Genomic DNA, 24,079 nt, shown 5'->3' on the forward strand with positions numbered 1-24,079 from the left:
TGAAACAATAGCAGTTGAGTTGGTTTGACAATGTAGGTATAGCACAGCATAGCACTCTTGGACAAGACCCAGGAATCACGTGAGCATATTATAACAACAACATTTATTTGTATATCACATTTTCATACATAAAATGTAGCTCAAAGTGTTTTACATGATGAAGAAAAAGAAAAAATGACAAAGTAAAAATTAAAATAAGACAAAACTCATTAACATAGAATAAAAGTAAGGTCCGGTGGCCAAGGAGGACAGAAAAAAAAAAACTCCAGATGGCTGGAGAAAAAATAAAGTCTGCAGGGGTTCCAGACCATGAGACCACCACAGCCCCCTCTGGGCAACATCTTGTCTGACATGACCACACCTGGGAATGTCCCGGGAAGATTTGGAGGAAGTGGCTGAAGGCAAAGTGATCCTGTCTTGCTCAGCTCAGCATGTTGCCACCACCATTTGATTTTTAATAAATCTGCTAACTTTATGAAATTACATTTGTCATTATGGATTACTGAGTGCAGACTGATGGATAGATATGCCAAATTCATCAATTTCAAATTAACACAATAAAGTGTACAGAAAGCAGACGGGTCTGAATTCTTTCTGAATTCAGTGTACAAATGTAAACAATATAACATTACAAAAAAAAAACACCTAATCTAGCTCAGCAATCAGATCCTACCCTGGCAGCACTGGGTGCAAGGAATGAACCAGTCCTGGCTAGATTGCCAATTCTTTAGAAGGCTCACTCACACACACACTCATAGGTGGCCTGTTTAGAGTTGCCAGTTGACCTAACACACATCCTTTGAGATGCAGGATGAAAACAAGAGTACCTCATGGGGACACTGGGAAAACATGCCAACTCTAAATTGACAATGACCAAATGCCTAAATTGTGTTTCACTTAAAGGTCACATTGCCACAAATAACTCACAACCCAAATAAAAATCCAATCAGTATAACTTTAGATAATGATAGTTAAGATGTTTAAATCAGAAGTCAGACCATATGCACTTCAGAAGAAGTAATCCACCTGAAGCTAAACATGTTCAGGCCCAGCCAGTACTTGGATGGGAAACCATCTAGGAAAAGTTTGTGTTGCTGCTAGAAAAGGTGTTCGCGAGGCCAGCAGGGGGTGCATACCCTGTAGTCTGCATTTGGATCCCAATGCCCCAGTGTAGTGATGGGGGCACTGTACTGTAAAAATGGTGCCATGCTTCACATGAGATGCAAAACACGAGGTCCTGACTTTCTGTGGTCAAAAAATATCCCTGGGAACAGGGTGTATCTCGATGTCCAGGCTAAACTGCCCTTCACTGCCTAGTCATTCTGGTCCCCTAATCATCCCCTGTCTCTAACTGACTAACTATCTTTCGCACCCTTTACCATTTAATACCTCATATGTGGAAAGTGTACTGGCACAATAATGGCTGCCACCGCATCATCCAGTTGGATGCTACACATTCACATTAGTGGTGGTTGGAGTGGTCCCCCACTTACTATGAAAGGTACTTTGAGAAAAGCGCAATATAAAATGTGAAGTAAAAAGAGAAAAGCTCAATATAAATGTAAAGAATTATTATTATTATAATTAGCATTTTATGGAAAAAGATGTTCCGCTGTGGCAACCCCTAATAGTAGCAGCCGAAAGAATATTATTATAATTAGCATTTAAAGCCCCACTCCAACTCATTTCAAAGAGCTAAATGTGAAAAATGTCTGTTGTAAATTAGTTGCACACATATTAAAGCATCAAAAAAAAAAAAAAGAACTAAACCGAGGCAGAGGCCCAGCATGCTTATATTAAAAAAGATTAACAAATACTGAAAAACCTTTTACATCATCTCCTGCAAAGAAAATGTAGATATTTTTTTTAGTTTGACAAAGAGTAATACAAGATGGTGTTTCTCACCGAGTTATGAAGGGTAGATTAGGATTTTTACTATAAGCTTGTGAAAACCCCTACTGTGAATTAATGTAAAGACTTGAGCCATGAATTCCTGCAAGAGTGGTGGCTCATCCAGGGTTAGGTCTTGTCTCGTACCCAATAATGCCTGGATAGGCTCTCAACTGGATTAAGAAGGTTCAGAAATAATTGAGGGGTGGATGTTTTAGTCAGTGTTTATTCAAGCATTTTAGTCATGTGGGATCTTTATCAAAAAGAATTTTGTATACTAAAAATTGAAAAATAACGACTCATTAAAAATGCAACAGCTTATGAGTAGCAGTGTTACCTTATTGCAGTTGGTTCTCTGGTTTAGCTTTTTAATTTCTTGAGCAATGAGAACAAAAAAAAGTAAAAATGAACTCATCACTAACCCTTCAACTGTGTAAGGCTGTATAGTTGAGATCAGCTGCTCAATGGAGTGCACAAGTCCAGGAGGTGATAGATTATTCCAGAATGTTGGTTCATTTCCCATGAAAGAACATGGAACATAGCTGCTTGCAGTGCCAATCTGTAGAATAATAAATATAAATGTGAATATAAAAATATCTATTAAAAACAAGTAATAAGAAAAACAGAATCCCAAATTCATAAGCTTATCTCATAATATTAGCTGGGATACCAGACTTTGCCCAGGTGAGGAAATGGAAAGGTAAAAAAATAATTTCCAGACTTCAGCTTCAAACTTGTTGCATTCACTTCATGACTATTGTAGTAGCACTGGAAAGTTTCTTTGTATGAAATATTCCTAGTTTTCCTCATTTGGCACAAAGAACAACAATTTGCCATTCAGAGTGGCTTGGGGCCATGACAAGATGAGTGAGGGAAATGCTTGATTAAAAATAAACATGTTTCAAAGAGAATGTTAAGTGTAATGGAGAGAAATCAACTACTCAGATTTCTTGGTAGAGAGTCAACCATGCTATCTATCTATCTATCTAATCATCTTCACGCCTCAGCCACAACCTGCACGGTGCGAACTCTCTTGATAAATCACTCTTGAGTGTTTCTTGTCACTCGCTCCAGGTTGTAAATATAAGCCACAAACAAGTGATTTCTTTCAGCTTTTGCTTATATCTTTTGGGTAAGTGTCACAGTTCTCTTTACAAATGTCAAACTACTTAATTACAAAATTAAATTGTAAGGGAAGCTGGAAAACAGACTAGCCGGTTTAAGGGCAAGACCATCTTAAGATGGTTATGGGGGGTTCTTAGTTAATTAGATGAAAGATCTGAGACCTTAACACTGAAAGTCACAGCATTAGAATCAAGTGCTTAATGCAATGGAAGAAGTAGAGACCTCATTGAGCAGACTAAAAGTAACCCAGAATTTAAAATAATAAAATTTACATGGGCAAGGCTTTAAAATTGCTGTTAATATTATTCTCTCACATGAAAAAATAGGAGGGTGCTGGAAGAGTATGGGGTTCTGGGGCATTTAACAAGGGATAATTAGTCCCTATTCGGTTCCTATATAATCACAGTGAAAGCCGTGCCCGCATACTCAGAAAAACATCAGCACTATTCTCAGACGGTTTGGGACCCTGCCAGGTCGGCACTTTGTCTCCTTTACTGTTTAGACTTTCACGGACAGGGTATCACGGACAAGGCAGAGCCGGGGAGGGGAGGGGAAGAGGTCCACTTCATTGGCCTTAGAACTATGTCACTTCTTTTTGCAGATGACATGGTCTTGTTGGCTTCTTCTCTCTGAGTGGGAGGTGAGTTACTGCCTCAAGTGGAGGAGTTTAAGTACCTCAGGTTCTTGTTCATGAGTGAGAGGAAAGGGGATGGTGAGATCGACAGACACAGTTATGTGTTTGCTATACCAATCCGTAGTGATGAAGAAGAAGCTGAGTCAGAAGGAGAAGCTCTCAAATTAACCATTCAATCTACTGTACATCCTTACCCTCAACTATGGTCATGAGCTTTGGGTAATGACCGAAAGAATGAGACTGCAGGAACAAGTGGCTGAAATGAGCTTTCTCTGTAGGGCGGTTGGGCTCTCCCTTAAAGATGAGGGTGAAAAGCACAGACATCTGGGGGAGACTCACAGTAGAGCTGCTGACCATCCGTTTTGAGAGGAGCCAACAGAGATGGTTCGGGCATCCGCTATGGATGCCACCTGGATGCCTCTCTGTGGAGGTTTTACAGGCATGACCAGCTGGGAGGAAACCCAGAAGAAAACACAAGGCTTGCTGTGAGATGGCCTGGAAATGCCTTGGGAACCCACAGTTTTAGTTGGCAAATATGGGTGAGGAAAGGGACGTATGGACCTCACTGCTAAGCAACCCGGTTTTGGATAAGCAGTGGAAAATAAATGAATGCATGAGGAACAGGAATATTTTTTAACTAAAAAACTTTCTCAAACTTAAGCAGCTCTCGAGAAATAGATCCCCTAAAATCCATGTTGCTCAAATTATAAGTGAGGAGTTTTTGGCCACAACCTTGAATGAAAAATCTTCTAAATAAAAGAGGGCTCCTGTGCATGTGTGTATGTTTGGTGATGTGTTTCTTGTGCAAAACGTGTAAGATGTCACAGACAGAAAACAGTTATCTCAAGTAAGATTTACAATGTGCAGCTCCCGTTCTTTCACTTTTTAAGTGTATTACAGTCTTTGTTCTTATAGTGTTTTTTTTTAAATGCCATAACATTTAATTAGGAAAAAATATCCTTTTATGCTTAACGTAATGTTTTAAAATTGACATAATGACAGGAAAGAAAAATAGCTACACGATGAGAGATTCAAATGGAAAAAGAATCCATCCACCCTCCTACCCATCCATCAATCCAGCCATCTTCCAAACCTACTTATGCACAGCAGGGTGAATTATGCAATTTCTTAAATCCAGATTCTGGCTCAGCAGAAATGTCTAAACAAGTATCTCTTATAAACTATATAAAAAAACATTAGAAATAATATTAGGAGAATAATGCTAGTTAACAGATCTTGTAAGTACTGACTCTTTACAATGTCATTAATATCTAAATAAAATGAATCATCCCCAGTGACTGTATGAAGACTTGATGACAAATTCAGATGATGATTTTCCTCATGAATGAAAAATTAGACTGGTTACATCAATTTGGAGCATTCCAAGTTCATTCACAGTGCTGTAAGGAGTACTTTGCAATATTTTGGTCACAGCATTTTTATAAATATCTAATGTGTTCTCACTATAGACCGTTTTAAGTAAATGGTTACCTGGCAATCAATTTGATTTTGTTTTTTAATTGGATGCACATAACGTTTTTGATAATGCATTGTCTTTAGTGGTTTGATGGGTATTGGTCACATTTACTTCCATTTCTTGACACAAAATGTTTAGATGTTTAAGAACGAAGCCCCCTCATATGCCGATCCCTACCTCTTCACTGATGCATACTGAACTTTTTTCATTTTACTTTCTCGTATATGAAGAATAGGGAAAGTACTGTGATCCTCCGAAGATTCAATTTTGAGATTTTGATGAATCTCGGCGTTTTAGACCTTCCTGAATTTCTTGCATATGATGTACAGGGTAAGTATTGGAATCCTCCAAAAATTCCATTTCGAGATTTTGATGAATCTCGATGTTTTACACCTCATTTTTGGAATTATGTCTGTCTGCCTGTGAGTGTGTAAACATGATAACTTGAGTACATTCTCACTTAGGTCAACCAAATTTTGCAAACAAGTATTAGGTATAAAACATAGATTTCTATCAACGTTTGGGCTATTTCCGTTAACCAGAAGTGGTTCTTAACCTTTTATTCATGCAGCTGCAGAGTCTGATTTATTCAACTTTATGCTTAAAATAATTGTTCAATATATTATTAATTTGATTTGATTTATTGTTGGTGATCATTTAATGTACATAATATAAAAATATAATCATTGTCTTGTGGTTTAGTCCTCAAATATCCATCCCCATATCCGAGTATACAAGAAAGTCGAGGGGAGACCAGTCCCGATTTTTTTTAAGTGCATTTATGTCTACTGAAATTAACTGCAGTTGTCATTTTTTGCTACTTGGGGGTACAGTTGATATAGCTATTTATGAAAACTCTAAAAGAAAATTGTACACAGAAGAATAAATACTCAATATATGCAAACTGTAACAGGTTTAACATCTTTATAATGATCCGAACACATCTTACCAAATACAAGGAGGTACGTGTTGTGTCTGCCAAATAGCCCCATGAATTTGGTCTTGCATCTTCATTATGGCCATGTACTTTCTTCACCTTAAAATATAACACAGGCCACCTATGAATCAAAAGGCCAAAATTAATTAACTACATAATTTTACAAAGTTGTATTTTACTGAATATATTATATACATACATATGGATCAAATCCACAGATACATATGCATATGCAAGATAACCTGACACACTGCCCAGTCCTAATGCTGCAAATCCATTCCAAAGCAGACCTTGAAAGTCACTGCAAGTCTGACAACAGGACTGTGCAGCAGAGTACCTGCTAAAGTGGATCTGGAGACACCTTCATAGTTTTTAACATTTCAGACTGGACACACACAAGATATGCTACGTACTGTACAGCAAATATACTGCAGTATCAATTAGTATATCACTGTGCTTTATGCTTTTAAATGGTTAGAAAGATGTGCAGTATATGTATTTTTTTACATGTTTGCACTTAGGTTTGCCTTGCATTTACATATGCATATAAAATATACTTTTTCCTAAGCATATTGCAGCATGTTCTACATGAGCTGTAAGACAAGACTCTTTTTAAATGTAAATATACAAAGCTCAAGCAGAGCACAACATACATTAATGGAAAAAAGAAATTCAACACCAGTTGCTGTACTAAAACTTCAACATCCATTGTTGAAACAAATATAAAGAAATGAGAATAATAGGAACAAAACAGGAAAACAATAGCAACTGTGAGCATTAACAACAGGCCTCTTGCAGTCCTTCAGTATCTCTTGTGACCACCTCCTGCAGCCACCACTGCTCGACACCTCTGGTGCGCACAGCCAATGAGCCTTTTGCATTTGCAGCCATGGAAATTTATCCCATTCTTGTAGAAGGGTCTGATTGAGTTACTATCCATTAGCAGGCAGAGGGCCAAGTTTCTGGATGTTGTGAATTAGGGCGGCTCGAAGGTGCTCTATGAGGTAAAGCTCAAGAAAGAAAAGCAGGCCAAGGCAGCACCCTGTACACCACAAACATGTTCCTGAGAACAGTTGTTACCACACAAGCCATTTGTTGCCTTCATTATCCTTTTGTACAGTCAATACTAACTGTAAAAATGGCAGTCAGAGCAAATAATTACAGAGTGAGAATCAGGAGAAAGAACCAAGTCACGGGGCTAAGTTGAATGTGAAAAACAGAAAAATGTCAAGCCAAATTATAAAGGGCAGGGCTTTGTTTCAAAATACCAGTAATCAAATTTCAAAGTAAGTAGTACTCTAAATTTGGTTAAACCCAGCCACAGGGTATGCACAAACCAGTGTGTTTCTTCGTGCCGGTCCCAAGCCCGGATAAATGGGGAGGGTTACGTCAGGAATGGCATCCGAGTAAAATTTTGCCAAATCAATATACGAACAACAATTATGGATGATTCGCTGTGGCGACCCCAAACGGGAGCAGCCGAAAGAAGAAGAAGTAGTATTCTAAAATTGGTATATTTACTGATGAACACCAGAGTTGCAAAGTCCAAAAAAACATCCAAAAATGACCACTAAAAGGGGATATTACCATTAAACCCCTGCTAGTAATAAGGGTAAATATAGGACATTAACAAAATAAAAAAACATTTACTTTTCACAATAAAGTTCTGAACAAAATGCAAGCTCTGTGGAGCACAAAATACAAAAAAGCGTTCATCAAATCTAATCAATCCAAGGCGAAGAAAGTCCCACATACGAAAGAGTGGTCAAGAACAGAGCAAAAAGGTTAAAAATTGAATGAGTCACAAAAGAGCAAAATTGCACAGATACATTCACCAACTCCCCAGTGCGTCTGAATGAACTGCAAGGGACTGTGGGTTGCCCTCATCTTTAGAGGGCTAAATGCAGTCCCTTGGAGTGATGGGCTGGTGGCCTCACCCCTTGGGAGAGAACCCACAAAACCAAAAAAAACTAAATAATCAAAAGAGCACACATAAATGAAGAAAACATATGCACGGAAATGGCATCTGAAACTCAGCCAGGGGATTAAACCTTACTGAAACATAACAGTTAATTGTGAAACTCTACAGTTCTGTTATAAAGGAGGCAAAGAATTACATCATTTTAATATTATAATGAAGCGGTCAAGGTGGCTCCTAATATAAAAAAGAGTTCAGATTAAATATATAACTATAGTCAGTCCAATTATTAATTAATAAACCAAATCATTTAAGTACCATATAAAGACTATTACTGAAACTGAATTAATATGTTTATTTATACTAAAAAATATTTTTAATATGCACAGGCAGGAGTCGAGATTAGAACCCATGTTCCCTGGAAATTAGGCTGTAGAGCCACTTTTTAATTAATAATCAATTACTAATTAAACATGCATTTTATTTTTACCTAATTTAGACAATTTGCATTTTAGGATTTAGAACTCTTAGTTGTTTAATTTGAACAGGCAGCTTACCTTACCTCATAAAACCAGTTGTTAGGCCTTCCAGGTATTCTGCTTGTCCTTCAGTGTTCACCCGTAAAACATCTCCCTGCTGGACCAGCCTAAAATTTTAACACTATTTATTATAAGGCAGACACATCAATTTGTAATTATTTACTGACTTTTAGTGGTCTATTATTCAGCTACTTAATGTTAATTTTAAAAGTAGTGCTTTTCAAAGTAATCTTCACAAAGTGCTTTTCAAGTATAGCACTTAAAGGAATACTCCACCCAAAAATGATTTTTTTTTTTTTTTAACTTGTTACTTACCCTGTGTGATTTGTAGAGATTGCCAAGAAAAAAAATTAATCTAAGGTTTAATGGAGAAAAGAACATAACGAAGACTCAAACTGAGTATGACCAAACTGTGAAGAACTCTGGACAACACAAACAGTGTGAAAAATATTCACAGATAACGAAAACAAAATCTCACATAACTTGTGTTACATAATTAATATGTCTGTTATCTATTTCTATTCTCAGAATGTGCAGTATTTTGCTAAAATACTATTAACACTTATTTATAGAAAACACATCATAAAAGAAACAGGAAAGGCACATTCCCACAATAATCTGTGTTTCAATTGATGACAGAATTCTTGACCAATTAACAAGGAGGAGAGATGGATCTTCAATTCAAATAAAGATACCTAATCATCGCCTTTCTCCATGGACAAATGGTATTAAAAATGTGTCTTGGCTGTCACTACAAAAAAATGCAATAGGTAACAGATTTAAAAAAAAAAAAAATTTTTTTTGGGGTATTCCTTTCAGGTAACATTACACACTATTTAGCTGTTCCTGTCATTGCCAGCAAATAATGAGCAGCAGCATAAGTTTATTTTTTCATGCCATTGGATTTCTGACACCATGCAACAGATCTGTCAGGTCACTTTTAAATTAAAGGTACACTACATACACATCTCACATCTTGTTAAGGACTAAGTGGTAAGTTATATATTCCCCTTGCATCCCACAGGCATACCTTTTCCTTTACACCTTTAAGAGGAAACAATCTGAAAAAACTGCAAATATGATGACTGAAAGCTCAACATATTACTCTACTAGCTGAAATACCCAGCGTTGCCCGGGAAGAAAATAAAGTTTTTTTTTTTTTTTTAATTGTTTGAGAAAAACATAATTAAAAAAAACATAACTTTAAAAATAAAAATAAATTAACAAACTATAAAGACTCACTAATGTGTTTGTCTTGCGGTCTTGTATGTATTCTGAGATTGTTACATTGTATCTCAGAATGGATGAATAGTCATTTTCTCAAGTTAAATAAGGAGAAAACTGAAATCTTAGAGATTGGCAAAAATGGATACAATGAGGCTATTAGAAATAAACTGGATACATTAGGATTAAAAGTCAAGACGGAGGTAAAAAGCTTAGGGGTAACTGTTGACTGTAATCTGAATTTTAAATCGCATATTCATCAGACCACTAGGACAGCATTTTTTCACTTAAGAAACATAAGTAAAGTTAGACCTCTTATATCACTGAAAGATGCTGAGAAATTAATTCACGCTTTTGTTTTCAGTCGACTAGATTACTGTAACGCACTCCACTCAGGACTACCCAAAAAAGACATCAATCGTTTGCAACGAGTGCAGAATGCAGCTGCTAGAATCCTAACTAGGAAAAGAAAATCCGAACACATCTCTCCAGTTTTAATGTCACTACACTGGTTACTTGTTTCATTCAGGATTGACTTTAAAATTCTGCTTATGGTTTATAAAGCCTTAAATAATCTCGCCACATCTTATATATCGGAATGTCTGACACCTTATATTCCAAATCGTAACCTCAGATCCTCAAATGAGTGTCTCCTTAGAATTCCAAAAGCTAAACTTAAAAGAAGTGGTGAGGCGGCCTTCTGCTGTTATGCACCTAAAATCTGGAATAGCCTGCCAATAGGAATTCGCCAGGCTGATACAGTGGAGCACTTTAAAACACTGCTGAAAACACATTACTTTAACATGGCCTTTTTATAACTTCACTTTAACTTAATCCTGATACCCTGTATGTTCAAATCATCATAATAACTATTCATGGTGGCTCTAAAATCCGTACTGACCCCTACTCTCTCTTCTGTTTCTTTTTCCGGTTTCTTTGTGGTGGTGGTCTGCACCACCTCCACCTACTCAAAGCATCATGATGCTCCAACAATGATGGATGGATTAAAAGCCAGAAGTTTACGTGACCATCATCATCAAGTCCTTCCATGAGAACCCTAAATCCAAAGAGGACTGTTTCATTTATGTTAGGTAGAATGCCCAGAGGGGACTGGGCAGTCTCATGGTCTGGAATCCCTACAGATTTTATTTTTTCTCCAGCCGTCTGGAGTTTTTTTGTTTTTTCTGTCCCCCCGGCCATTGGACTTTACTCTTATTCTATGTTAATTAATGTTGACTTATTTTATTTTCTTACTGTGTCTTTTATTTTTCTATTCTTTATTATGTAAAGCACTTTGAGCTACATTTTGTATGAAAATGTGCTATATAAATAAATGTTGATGTTGTTGTATGTTATCATCCAGTTGAGGCTCGGAGCTGGCCAACTCTTTTTAATTTGAAAAGCAACAGGGGTGCTGTGCTGCTTAAACATAAAGAATGCTGGCAGTCGCCTACTATATACTAACTGTGGAAGCCCGCGCTGTTAAAAGCACGGGATACTAGAAAGTATTGAAATCGTCAGAACTACTCTGGGCATCTCTCTGCTATGAGGATTCGTGTTGCTGACGTGCTCGCATCATTTGTGCATTAGCAGCTAAGCGACTGTCTTACTTAGTAGGTTTCCTTTTGCCGGTGTGCTGGCCTCGCTTGCGTATCCTCGGAGCTGGAGCCCTCACCCTGACTCTACATCTCACTTCCGGGCCAGACAGACACATGCACTTGCACGCGTAGAACTCTATTTAATTTCAAAAGCAACAGGGTGCGGTGGTGGTCAAACACAAAGAATGCTGACAGTCACCTCCATTATGACCTCTGGTGGTCGTTCAGAGTGTCAACTGGATGATAACATGCATACATGAGCGCCAGATCACCACCCACCCTACCCAGAAAGGGGTGGGTTAGGGTTGATTTCACCCTATAGCATTTTTAGTCGACCATTGAGAAACATGTGTACCAAGTTTCATGAAAATCGCTCCAGCCGGTTGGAAGTGATGCTGGAACATAGACTTTGATTTATGCGGGAAAGATTCCAGTTTGGTGCAAAGACGGTTCTTCGCGTCATCAGTTCGCACACTTCTCGATGATCTGGGATTTTTCCGGTGATTTTCTATGTAATAAACTTAAGTTATGGCGTAATGAAAATACAGTATATACACACATTGACTTATATATATATATATATATATATACAGTAGATTAATACCTGTACACATTTTGTAATGGATACAGCAAACATCTCTATAAACATAATTCTTGTTTAAGCATACTTACATAAAATGGAAAGGTAACTACTTTTACAGCTACACACCAAACATCCCTAAATTTTACACTACGTACTGTTACAAGAATGACAGATCATCATCAGTATGAATTCCATAGCTAAAACTGTTTTGACCAAGACATCACAAGTTTCATACTCAAAGCGAGTTTTCTTTAGCACTTATAATAAGTGGCATGTGTCTTTTTCTCTGCATGTTAAGGCCAATGTGTAAACCTGAAGAAAAACAACTGATTTTTTTTTTTTTTTTTAGCATTTTCTCAGGACAGCACTGATTCCTTTCACAACTTTGTAACCACGTTTTTAATTTATCTTGTTTTATTAAGTTTGCCAGTGTGGAAGGGTGTTAATAGTTAAGGAATTATCTATAGACCACTTCCATCATTTACATCTCTTACCTTGGCGTACGGAAATATTCATAAAGAATATTATCAAAAATTGCAGTAGTGCTGTAAGTTGGTGATGTAATAATTTCAACATATAGTTCTTTTGCCATGGATGGAGCAGAAGTACACGATCTACTTTCCTTTTCCTGTTTTGCTGTATGCAAATGGTGTTCATAACACCTCTGGAGAGAAAAAAGGCAAAAATCAAGTCTGTGGCAAAAGTTACAAAACTTAAACAAACAACAAACAATGAATAAATAATCAGTTTAGTGTAGATGGAGGCCATGTGGCAAAAATCCATATCATTACTTAATTACAAAATTGGCCCGTTTTAGTTGATACCAGTATAATGATTTATACATATTTTTCAGACTGAAATATATTTTTTTTAACAAATAACAAATGTAGTAGTGATTTTCTGTGCATACTAAGCACCTCTCGTGCACTGAAACACTTGTTAACATTTTGCTACATTAGATGGATTGAACAGCAGATATTCAGCTTTCTGACTGTCTTTCTGCCATCACTGAGCAAACACTGGAAATGTGTTTTTTTTCTTCTTCTCCGTTCTTCCTCCCTAATTAATCCAGAGTCAGCATCAACTGACCAATCAGGATGAGCCCCTCATCACTCTGGGTAATAGTCTTAAAGGGAATAGGCTCAAACAAGTTCATACAGAAATACATTACGTTTGAGAGTCTAATATTCCAATATAAATCACATTTCCCATTTTCTTTTGCATGTTTTGTGTAAGAACACATTTTACATTTATTGCTTATTATTCGGTTGATGCTGATTATTTGGTTGAGATACAATTTGTTACATTTCTTTTTGGTTTTTTTTTTTTCCAGTTGGAGGATGGCGCACTTGCTCATTGTCACACAGTGTCAGTAGAAGAATCTGAACCCACAACCTCAGGGTCTGAAGTCCAAACCTACAACCACTACACTGCCTGCCTGCCCATTTAAATGTGTTTACAAGCGTTTTTTTTTTTTCTCTTCCTAAACTCCACACTGCAAGAGGAATTTCATCCAGTACACTAGATCAACTGGTTTATTGATCACTCTTAGAACCTCTTTGCAAAAAAGCATATGGTTCCAAAGGAGAGGAACTTGATCATTAAGTCATTTGTCAGTTGTGCATAACTAAGCATTACAGCGTCCTCTACAGCGCTAAACCTTCAAACGATGATCTTTTTTTAGTTTGTCAGCTGTACTGTATGTCTCTCACTTTCCTCCTTCAAAGGAAACCAACTCTTACAACCATCTTTGAAAGTTTGAGCTGTAAAGCATGACCCAAGTGGGGTTCAAAAAAAGGTGTGATGCTCTCGGTCCACTGCCCCAAAAAGTAAATAGGCAAAGGCACTATTGCTGTTGGGAGCACTTGTTACCAACACTGACTCTCAGACAAGCTGCTGCATTTCTTGCTCTTGTGCTGATACTATGCAATGGACTGGACTCTCGAACACACACTATAAAACAATAATAAGTGTGCACCCTGACCTCAACTTGCAGCTGGTAGTCTATTTACTTAATATAGTTGCAAGCTTTGGTCATAAATTCCTTTCAGAAATGCCCTCTTTATGACGCACTAGCTGTCCAACATGGCTCCACCTGCATAGTATTGAAACAGGAGAAACTTTAAAAATCAATATAAAAATAACAATAAAATGAATAAGTTGCATTGAGAATAATTTATATTGATAGCTTTCATATCCAAGAACCTTTTGATATACAATATTTTTGGTTTTGCTATCAGGGGTGAGAATTTTGTGATCTCTTTGCCAAAAATGTAAAAAGTTGGCAAGGTATCTCTGGCCAAGTGGAAGGTAGGTGTGATCCAACATCAAATGTCACCACTGTATCTGATCGTGTTCAGCTATGATGGGAGAGCATCCCTTTGCATGGGGGAAGAGCACATGACCATGATATCTCTGCCAATGAGCAGGTACCCTCTAAAATGCACGTAGCTGTGAGCTCTCTCACAAAAACATCAAAGGTCACTCTGTAGATCACGGGTGTCAAACTTCAGTCCTGGAGGACCGCAGTGGCTGCAGGTTTACAACTGTTTGTAAACTTCCTAAACTCCACACTGCAAGAGGAATTTCATCCAGTACACTAGATCAACTGGTTTATTGATCACTACCAGTTTATTGGATATCCTAGTATTCTCAAACAAAGGGTCACAATACAAATTTTACTGTACATGTGACAATACTGCAGATATTATTGCTATAAGTTATTGTTTAAAATTGGTCTGGGCAGACCACTAATACACAAATTTTGCTATTTTTTTTTTTTTACAATTCAACAAGGGGTAACTGTCTTTTCATGTGAGCTTTCCCTCCAAAATCTAAAGAGGAATTAATTCCCAAAACCCTCATCACCTCATCTCCAGCTATGTTATCCAACTCCACAAGGATCTATTAAAGGCTAAATCTACAGATGGCAAAATGACATTTTTATACTCATTTTTTCTCTGAAACTTACAAAAATGGAAATAAATTCCTCACCAAACCATCAGAGTTATACATACTAATTAAAATGACCGAATTTAGTGGGTTTGAAAAAGGTTGGATGTAATTATAACATATTATATTAAGTCTTTTACTTGACATAAATCAGGGGTCCTCAATCACAGTCCTGAAGGGCCACAGTGGCTGCAGGTTTTCATTCTGACCATCTTCTTCATTAGTGACCATTTTTGGCTACTAATTAACTTCTTTTTTTTTTTACTTTTCAATTAATTTGACTCAGGTCCCTTAGTTGTTTCTTTTTCCTTAATTAGCAGACAAACATATATACACATAGATAGATAGATAGATAGATAGAACTGCAAGGCACTATATGATAGACAGACAGATAGACAGATAGATAGATAGATAGATAGATAGATAGATAGATAGATAGATAGATAGATAGATAGATAGATAGATAGATAGATAGATAGATAGATAGATAGATAGATAGATAGATAGACAGACAGACAGACATTAAGAGCTTGGCTATACTAAAACAAGACCAGAAATGTCAGAGGTGTTCTACCTGCAAAGTCAGCAGCTGCTACAAATACTGTAAATCATTATAGGTTTCTTTTCACAGTTGGCCTTGAAAACAACTGAAAACAGTCCATATTTTCATTTAGTGTATCTAATGACATGTCTTTTAAAAGCTCCATGGATATCTTTCAATATTATAATGCTTCTATTTCTAGTCACTTTAAACATTTTTTTATAATAATAAGCTTCAGTCAACTGAACACTCCCTTTTTTCCGAGTACAGTTGCACCACAGGGCTATGTGCTGAGCCATCTCCTGTAGTCACTCTTCACCAGCGATCGTGTCCCTATTCACAAATCTACCTCATTTAAATGGGTGCACACCACCACTGTCGGGGCAAAAACTTTAAATAAAGCTGAGATGGCTTGCCGAGAAGATGTTCAGTAGCTACAGGAGTGGGGCACAAATAATGTTCTAACTCTGAATATCTCAAAGACAAAGGAACTGATCTTGGACTTCAGGAAGTCCAAAAAATGGACACCCACCTCCCTCTCCATCACCAGAGATGAAGTAGAACAGTTGTCTGTCCAGCTTTAAGTTCACTGCGAATTATATTGCAGAAGATCTAACATGGACAACTAGTACTCCCACCTTAATAAGGAAGGCTCAAGAACAGCTTAGTTTCCTAAGGAGTTTGAAAAATGTCTGTCCTCTCAACTGCTTGCCCATTTTTACCAATGCACAACATCCCAACCAGTTGTTTTACTGTGTGGTTTGGCAACAGCACAGTCACTGACCATAACAACCTGCAGATAATTGTTAAAACTGCAGAACATATCATTGGCACCCCACTTCCAGCTGTTAAGGACATTTACACAAGGCACATCTTACATTGAGGGATCTGTTTCACCCATGATCCTACTCACAACAGCTACAAACAGTTCTCATTCCTTCCCTCATGAAGGCACTTATAGGTGTCCCCAGGCCCACCTACAGTTGTGCTTGAAAGTTTGTGAACCCTTTAGAATTTTCTATATTTCTGCATAAATATGACCTAAAACATCATCAGATTTTCACTCAAGTCCTAAAAGTAGATAAAGAGAAACCAGTTAAACAAATGAGACAAAAATATTATACTTGGTCATTTATTTATTGTGGAAAATGATTGAATATTACATATTTGTGAGTGACAAAAGTATGTGAACCTCTAGGATTAGCAGTAGGTTTCAAGGTGAAATTCAAGTCAGGTGTTTTCAATCAATGCGATGCCAATCAGGTGTTAGTGGGCACCCTGTGTTATTTAAAGACCAGGATCTATCAAAGTCTGCTCTTCACAACACATGTTTGTCGAAGTGTATCATGGCACGAGCAAAGGAGATTTCTGAGGACCTCACAAAAAGAGTTGTTGATGCTCATCAGGCTGGAAAAGGTTACAAAACCATCTCTAAAGAGTTTGGACTCCACCAATCCACAGTCAGACAGATTGTGTACAAATGGAGGAAATTCAAGACCATTGTTACCCTCCCCAGTAGTGGTCGACCAACAAAGATCACTCAAAGAGCAAGGCACACGTGTAATAGTCGGCGAGGTCACAAAGGACCCCAGGGTAACTTCTAAGCAACTGAAGGCCTCTCTCACATTGGCTAATGTTCATGTTCATGAGTCCACCATGAGGAGAACACTGAACAACAATGGTGTGCATGGCAGGGTTGCAAGGAGAAAGCCACTGCTCTCCAAAAAAAAACATTGATGCTCATCTGCACTTTGCTAAAGATCACGTGGACAAACCAGAAGGCTATTGGAAGAACATTTTGTGGACGGATGAGATCAAAATAGAACTTTTTGGCTTAAAGGAAAAGTGTTATGTTTGGAAAAAGGAAAACACTGCATTCCAGCATAAGAACCTCATCCCATCTGTGAAACACGACGGTGGTAGTATGATGGTTTAGGCCTGTTTTGCTGCATCTGGGCCAGGACGGCTTGCCTTCATTGATGGAACAATGAATTCTGAATTATATCGGAGAATTCTAAAGAAAAATGTCAGGACATCTGTCCATGAACTGAATCTCAAGAGAAGGTGGGTCATGCAGCAAGACAACGACCCTAAGCACACAAGTCGTTCTACCAAAGAATGGTTAAAGAAGAATAAAGTGAATGTTTTGGAATGGCCAAGTCAAAGCCCTGACCTTAATCCAATCAAAATGTTGAAGGACCTGAAGCGAGCAGTTAATGGGAGGAAACCCACCAACATCCCAGAGTTGAAGCTGTTCTGTACGGAGGAATGGGCTCAAATTCCTCCAAGCCGGTGTGCAGGAATGATCAGAAGTTACAGGAAACGTTTAGTTGCAGTTATTGATACTGAAAGCAAAGGTTCACATACTTTTGTCATTCACAAATATGTAATATTCGATCATTTTCCTTACTAAATAAATGACCAAGTATAATATTTTTGTCTCATTTGTTTAATTGTTTTTTTCTTTATCTACTTTTAGGACTTGAGTGAAAATCTGATGATGTTTTAGGTCATATTTATGCAGAAATATAGAAAACTCTAAAGGGTTCACAAACTTTCAAGCACAACTCTATACAACACAGGTGTTTTCCACTGAATTTTCTTCCTCTTTGCCCATTTGACCCTTAGTATAATTTGTTTATTTGAGCATTTTTTATTGTTTCCACTTACTACTATTTGTAAAACTCCAAGATTTATACTTTGTACTGGGAGGACTATATAAATAAATGTTGCTGTTGTTTAGTTCCGTTTACCCTTACCCGGCAGGAATCCATGCCTCTGTATTTTTGACTAGCTACATGGGCCACACCAAAAACAAGTCTACCAAATAAAAATTGAAATTTCTATTATTATTTTACTATTTCATAAAGACCTTCTAAGCAACACCACAATGGTTCTTATGATCTCTAGATTGCTACTTGATGTGAAAAAGCAGGGCATATATAGAAATCTCAAAACCTACCTTGATTTTAACCACTTTGTTGGCGTTAGGCACAGGGGCACCCTTTGAAAGATTGAACCACAGTGAGGGGGATACGAGGCCGACACTATCGGGCAGGTCCGTGAACTCTCCCACGACTAACAAAGCCAGGTGTCCACTTCGGCTCCTCCCGGCCTCCTCGCACTCCCCTTTGTCGTCCGACCTCTCGAGATCACGCAGGCGTTCGCTCTTACTGGCCGTCTTGACTTTCTCCGAAAGCATCGACACTGTCACCCATTCGTTATTAAACAATCCCAGTTTAAGTAGCGAACTTTTGCTAACGAACAAGCAAGCATCGGGATCTTTGGGTGTTTCCCGCTGGTCCTTCGGTTTAATTTTGCCCAGCACCAAGAGGGAATCCACATCTGCTACCCGCACCTCAAACCTGCACTCGAGCGCTTGAAGGAAACTGGAGAAACTCCAAGTCAAGTGTCTCCTACTGTCCAGCAGCGACCCACCGCTGGCAAGACTATTGACATAGTGGGCGAAGTCCGACACGTAGAGCGATTGCAGTAGTCTCTGGCCATGGTGCTGGCCATCGTGGTTCGCCGCCCCCACGCTGACTTCCCTGAAGTCAGCCACCACAACACTCGTTTTGACTGTGATGACTCCCTGCTGCACTGGTACGCTCTCCAAAACCACCAGGTCCAAAAGGTGGTGATGCACCTGCGCGACATCCTCACCAAAGAGCGGATGGTAAGGCACAGCCAGTACATCTCCTTGTCGGGCCAAGAGGCTCTGCTTTTGACACGACGCCAAAATGAGTAGTCCGTTGGCAAACTTCTCGGAGGACGCCCACTTGAGACACTGCCTGCTGCGCGCTCCCAGGACCACCTTGCTGAGAGCGAGGGGCTGAACCAACCGCACCTCCACTCTCTCTCGTGACTGAAACCCATAGTGTCTGTAGAAGAGCCTGCTGGTGTACACCTTGAGAAGCGTATCCCCGTGGAGCTGCACTTGGCTATCCGGCAAGTCTTCCTCGGAGCTCAAATGAGCACACAGGAACAACGCCCGCCTGTCCGCTGCCTGGCGACTTCGAGCGGACAGCACTACGCACGTCGTATCGCCCGAGCATGCCAGGATTTGTCTGGCCTGTGACTGCAAGAGGAGAACGTTCAGTGGATGATGCTGCGAAGGAAAGGGTTCCAAAACTTGCAACTCCCCCTGCGCTGCCATGCTGTCGAGTGCCGAATGAACGGATTAGATACGATCGCGTGATAGGCCGGACCAATCGAAAGCAGAGTGCGCGCGCAATGACTCCGTTGGTAGACGGAAGAGGTCGCTGTGGCACAAGCCTTGCCAGCTATTCCCGAGGAACGTGTCGTAGAAATTACAGAAGCTCCGAGCCGCAAGGTGCAGTAAATCATAAGGGCGCTTCCATCCTGTTTGCGGTCGCGTTTGTTTAATTTAGACTGACTTTCCTCCAATATGTCTAGCAGCAGCGACCATTTTTCAATACTATCATGGATTTGATGAGTATAATAAAATTGCATGGAGCTTGATCAAGCCACAAAAATATTCCGGCTCGTTGATTAAACCTTAATAACATAAACATTTACCCCTTATCAATCAGTGCAGGGTCTGCGGCCTTCGCATCCAATACACCGTCGGCCCTGGGCAAAATTCAAGAACCATCCCTCGTACGGAGCGCCACTCCATGACAGGGCACAATCAAGCATAACGGGACCAGTTTAAATTTACATTTCGGGAGAGAAATCGCAGTATTCGAACTAAAGGGGAGAACGTGTAAGCCCCACATAAACAGAATGCTATATGTTCATTTTCTCATTCGTTACTGGGTGCAAGACGGGAAGAATACTGGACGGTGTGTAAAGGTATTAAAAAAAGAACAATTAAGTGCGCGGGGTTGTTTTTTAATCATTGAAAAATACACCAAACTTGTGATCAATATGATTGTCCCGAGGCAAAGTAGCCAATCTGACTCGGAATGCTGTTTTAGACATTAGAAGTGCCTGGCGGAGTCGCTCAAACCCAGCGCTTTATATCTCCCCCTGCTGGACTCGCACTCAGACAAAGCCAGCCCAATGACTGGCACACACAATAGTCACCCTCTCTCCGATTTACAGCGCCAACCAACCCAATTTTACTTGGGCAAAATTAGATAGATAGATAGATAGATAGATAGATAGATAGATAGATAGATAGATAGATAGATAGATAGATAGATAGATAGGCACTATATTATAGATAGATAGATAGATAGGCACTATATTATAGATAGATAGATAGATAGATAGATAGATAGATAGATAGGCACTATATTATAGATAGATAGATAGATAGATAGATAGATACTTTATTAATCCCAAGGGGAAATTCACAATTACTGGAGAACATGGAGTAAACTCAAGGAGACATTGCTGGAATCCACAAGATCACTTCTGGAAGTGCATGTGCCATCCATTCATCCATTATCCAACCCGCTGTATCCTAACTGCAGAGTCACGAGGGTCTGCTGGAGCCAATCCCGGCCAACACAGGGCGCAAGGCAGGAAACAAATCCCGGGCAGGGTGCCAGCCAACTGCAGGACGGAAGCGCATGTTGTCCAAGTGAATTCATCGATCTGTATCAAACTCTGTTAAACCTCCATTTCCCAGTGCTGGGCCAAATCATGAACATGGCAAAGCATATTCGTGTGCGTACTATAACACGGCGCCCATTTGGATCATTCACTTAAAGGTATAGATACATTAATGTAAAGAAAAGTTCTGTCAAATGTTGCTTTGTGCGAGAATATTAAGAAACTGGAATTAATCAGGGACGAATTTTCCTTAGAAAATACGAATATATAAAATCTAAAATTATCTTATTTAAATATAGCACATTTAATTATCTTTGGTCGTTCTTTAGTAATCTGAACTAGATTAAATGCTAATTAAATAGGGCACAATGTCCAACAAAGTTCTCAGCCTATTTCTAGAGAAATGTGTTGTAATCTCCAAGGGAATAATCTTTTATTATAAAACCAATTTCGTCTGTATAATTCTGCTGCATTTTACTTACCATGTATCTATTGTTTAACAGAAGATATGATAAATGTTCTATAATTATTTCCCCTATAAAGGTTTCCATATTTTCTCACTCCATTTTGTATTTTAGGGATGCCAAAGCCAGACCTGGCAGCTACAGCCTTTTTTTGCACATTAGCATTGTCAGTAAATGATATATCATTGGAATGAAGCTCGAACCCATGGAGCTATCTAATATAAGCACAGGGGTCACACATAAACCCCACAAAGGCATCCCTGCTCAGATGTATTACTGGTCGAATTCCCAAAGACAGTGCTGGCTGCTAAAACAGCACCCTCATAATCAATTTTGCTGTAAAACTAAGATTAATAATGTTTGTTTTTTGTTCATTTAAAGTTATATAAAATAACCATGATATATCATGGGATAAAAGGCTAATCCTCCTGGTGCATGATTTTTGATAATGACATTGTGTTATGAGCTGCTGAAAAGAGGAAGTTGAGAAAACGGAAAAGAACTTTGGAAGATAGAAAATTGAAGATAAAAAGGCACAATATATGATTTAGAAGTTAGCCTACAGCGAGAGCCATTGAAAAGAGTGGATAAAATTAGATATCTAATATCAGTGGTAGGCCCAGATGAAGATTGGATGCAGATATAACCCATAGAGTGCAGTGTGGATGGAAGGCCAGTATATAGGGTGGTCCAGATCTTTTTTTTTTTTTATTAATTTTATTGCAATCATTCCATACAAATCAATCAATTTTTACGAAAAGTAAAATTGAGTTAAGAACAAATCGACCAGATCTAATTATGCAATTTTTATTACGCTATATCTTATTACGTTTATTACATAGAAAATCACCCGAAAAATCCCGGACCATCAAGAAGTGTGCAAACTGACGACATGAAGAATCGTCTTCAGGCCGAACTGGAATCGTCCCCGCATAAATCAAAGTCTTCCAGACGATCTGGATCTGCATAATTAGATCTGGACCACCCTGTAGCTAACATGCACATTTTTGGGACGTGAAAAGAAAATGGGAACAGGTTTAAGAAAATTCTGCAGAGAGGAAAAGAGACCTGGCTTCCACCTTGGTCACTGAGACACCCTGTCTAAAATAAGATGCTTACCAAAAAAGAAAGAGCATGCAATTGTATTTCTTACTATCTTAAGTATTTGTTTTTCTATTTTGTTAAACATATTCATAAAGTCACCTTTCTTGTTGTGTGTTAGTTCAAAAATTAACCAAGCTCAAATTACCGTATATACTCACGTATAAGTCGGGTCTTGAAACCCAAAAAATCGATCATTAAATCAGACCCCGACTTATACGCCCGTTCAAAAATATGGCACTTACATTTATTTTTTTTTTACATCTTCTTGCCTCCTCCAATCTCGCACTAGCTTCTCAGACACATCGACTTTTGTTGCAGCAGTGCAGTTACCAATTTCTTTCGCCACTTCAATGACTTTTAATTTAAAACCAGCTTCATATTTTCTTCTGATCGAACGCTCATCGTAGATAAGGGATGCTCTTACGATAAAGGTGTATAAGTGTGTGAGATACAAAAAACACAAATCAGTGCAAACGTCACTTCGGAAAAGTTTGGGTATTACCGTGTGGTCATGTAGGCACAATACAGAGAAAGTAAGGCAGTGGTTACTCTCGCAGGTGGGCGTTAGCATATTGTAATCTCTTGGACCAATAGTGTGAGTTTTCCACATTCGACTTATACGACGACATTATAAAATAGCCGAAATTATACGGTAAAATCAAGCCCCAACTTATCCGTGGGAGAACTTAAACACGAGTATATACGGTAGTAGAAAAGCACTGGGGGTTTTCATGAAGTAACGTAACTTTTACTACAATCCAGTGAAGTGTGAAAGAATGAGAGCCTTGGATGCTGACTTCATTCAAGTAATTTGGTCTAGGATGTTCGTTAAGATGGTCCTGTGGTGTAGCGGGTCCACAGCTCAGATTGAAAAGGCCAGTTTTTTTTAAATAGATAATCGCCACACTTGTTGCTTAAAGGGAGGGCTTGGTAGTGTGGCCGGAGCAGTTCCTGGGCGCTTCATGATGCAGGCGGTCCTCGCTTAAGTGCACAGGTGAGGAGTCATCCGTATCCGTAATTGATGCCGGGAGCTGCTACTCCCCACATCTGACCCACGTCCCAGCTATATATAATAGGAGTGTGTGTGTGTGGGGAGGAAAAGAAAAAGAAAAAATGAACGGAGGTTAAGGTAGAAGGAGGCAGCTGGAAGTGAGGGAGCCACCTAGTAGAAGGAAAAGAAAGCCCCGGATTTTTAAGTAAAGACTTCTACCAGCCATTATTATTTTAACCTCATTTTTAAAGGATTTATTTGTTGGATTTTAACCTCCACAGTTCACTTGTTTTAATGGATTATTTATTTAAGGACTGTTTGAGACACTGCACTTGTTTTTGAACACTTTGGTTTTTTTTATTGTTATTTTGCACCATCCCCTTGCTTCGTTGCTGATGTCTTCACTGTCCAGCTCATCCAGTTACATTACCAACGGTGTCGGGTTCAACATCTCCCAAACTGGAGACGGGAGCCTGGAGCAGAACCCGCATCGTCACATGTCCACAGTGGGGATCACCACTCTCGAATATGGTGAATATTTCATGAAAGGCACCCAATGGATGTTGATCATTTAGCACT

The 24,079-nt window shown here is 38.8% G+C and overlaps 1 protein-coding gene across 3 annotated transcripts in view; it reads right to left on the minus strand.

The window, feature by feature from the left end:
* Window positions 1-20,272, minus strand: part of pex6 (peroxisomal biogenesis factor 6) — a 79,244-nt gene extending 58,972 nt beyond the window's left edge. Inside the window, exons 1-5 of one of the 3 annotated variants that reach the window (XM_039738237.1) lie at window positions 18,381-20,266; window positions 12,420-12,589; window positions 8,544-8,627; window positions 6,076-6,184; window positions 2,313-2,449 (exon numbers count right to left, since the gene is read on the minus strand). In XM_039738237.1, the coding sequence (XP_039594171.1) occupies window positions 2,313-2,449; window positions 6,076-6,184; window positions 8,544-8,627; window positions 12,420-12,589; window positions 18,381-19,574 (1,694 nt within the window). In that variant the 5' untranslated portion in view covers window positions 19,575-20,266. Of the gene's footprint in view, window positions 1-2,312; window positions 2,450-6,075; window positions 6,185-8,543; window positions 8,628-12,419; window positions 12,590-18,380 lie in introns of all 3 variants that reach the window. The other 2 variants (XM_039738238.1, XM_039738240.1) reach the window with 2 other exon arrangements.
* Window positions 20,273-24,079: the final 3,807 nt, after the last annotated feature.

The sequence above is a fragment of the Polypterus senegalus genome, chromosome 16, assembly GCF_016835505.1.
Source record: "Polypterus senegalus isolate Bchr_013 chromosome 16, ASM1683550v1, whole genome shotgun sequence".
In the NCBI taxonomy this organism is placed as follows: Eukaryota; Metazoa; Chordata; class Cladistia; order Polypteriformes; family Polypteridae; genus Polypterus; species Polypterus senegalus.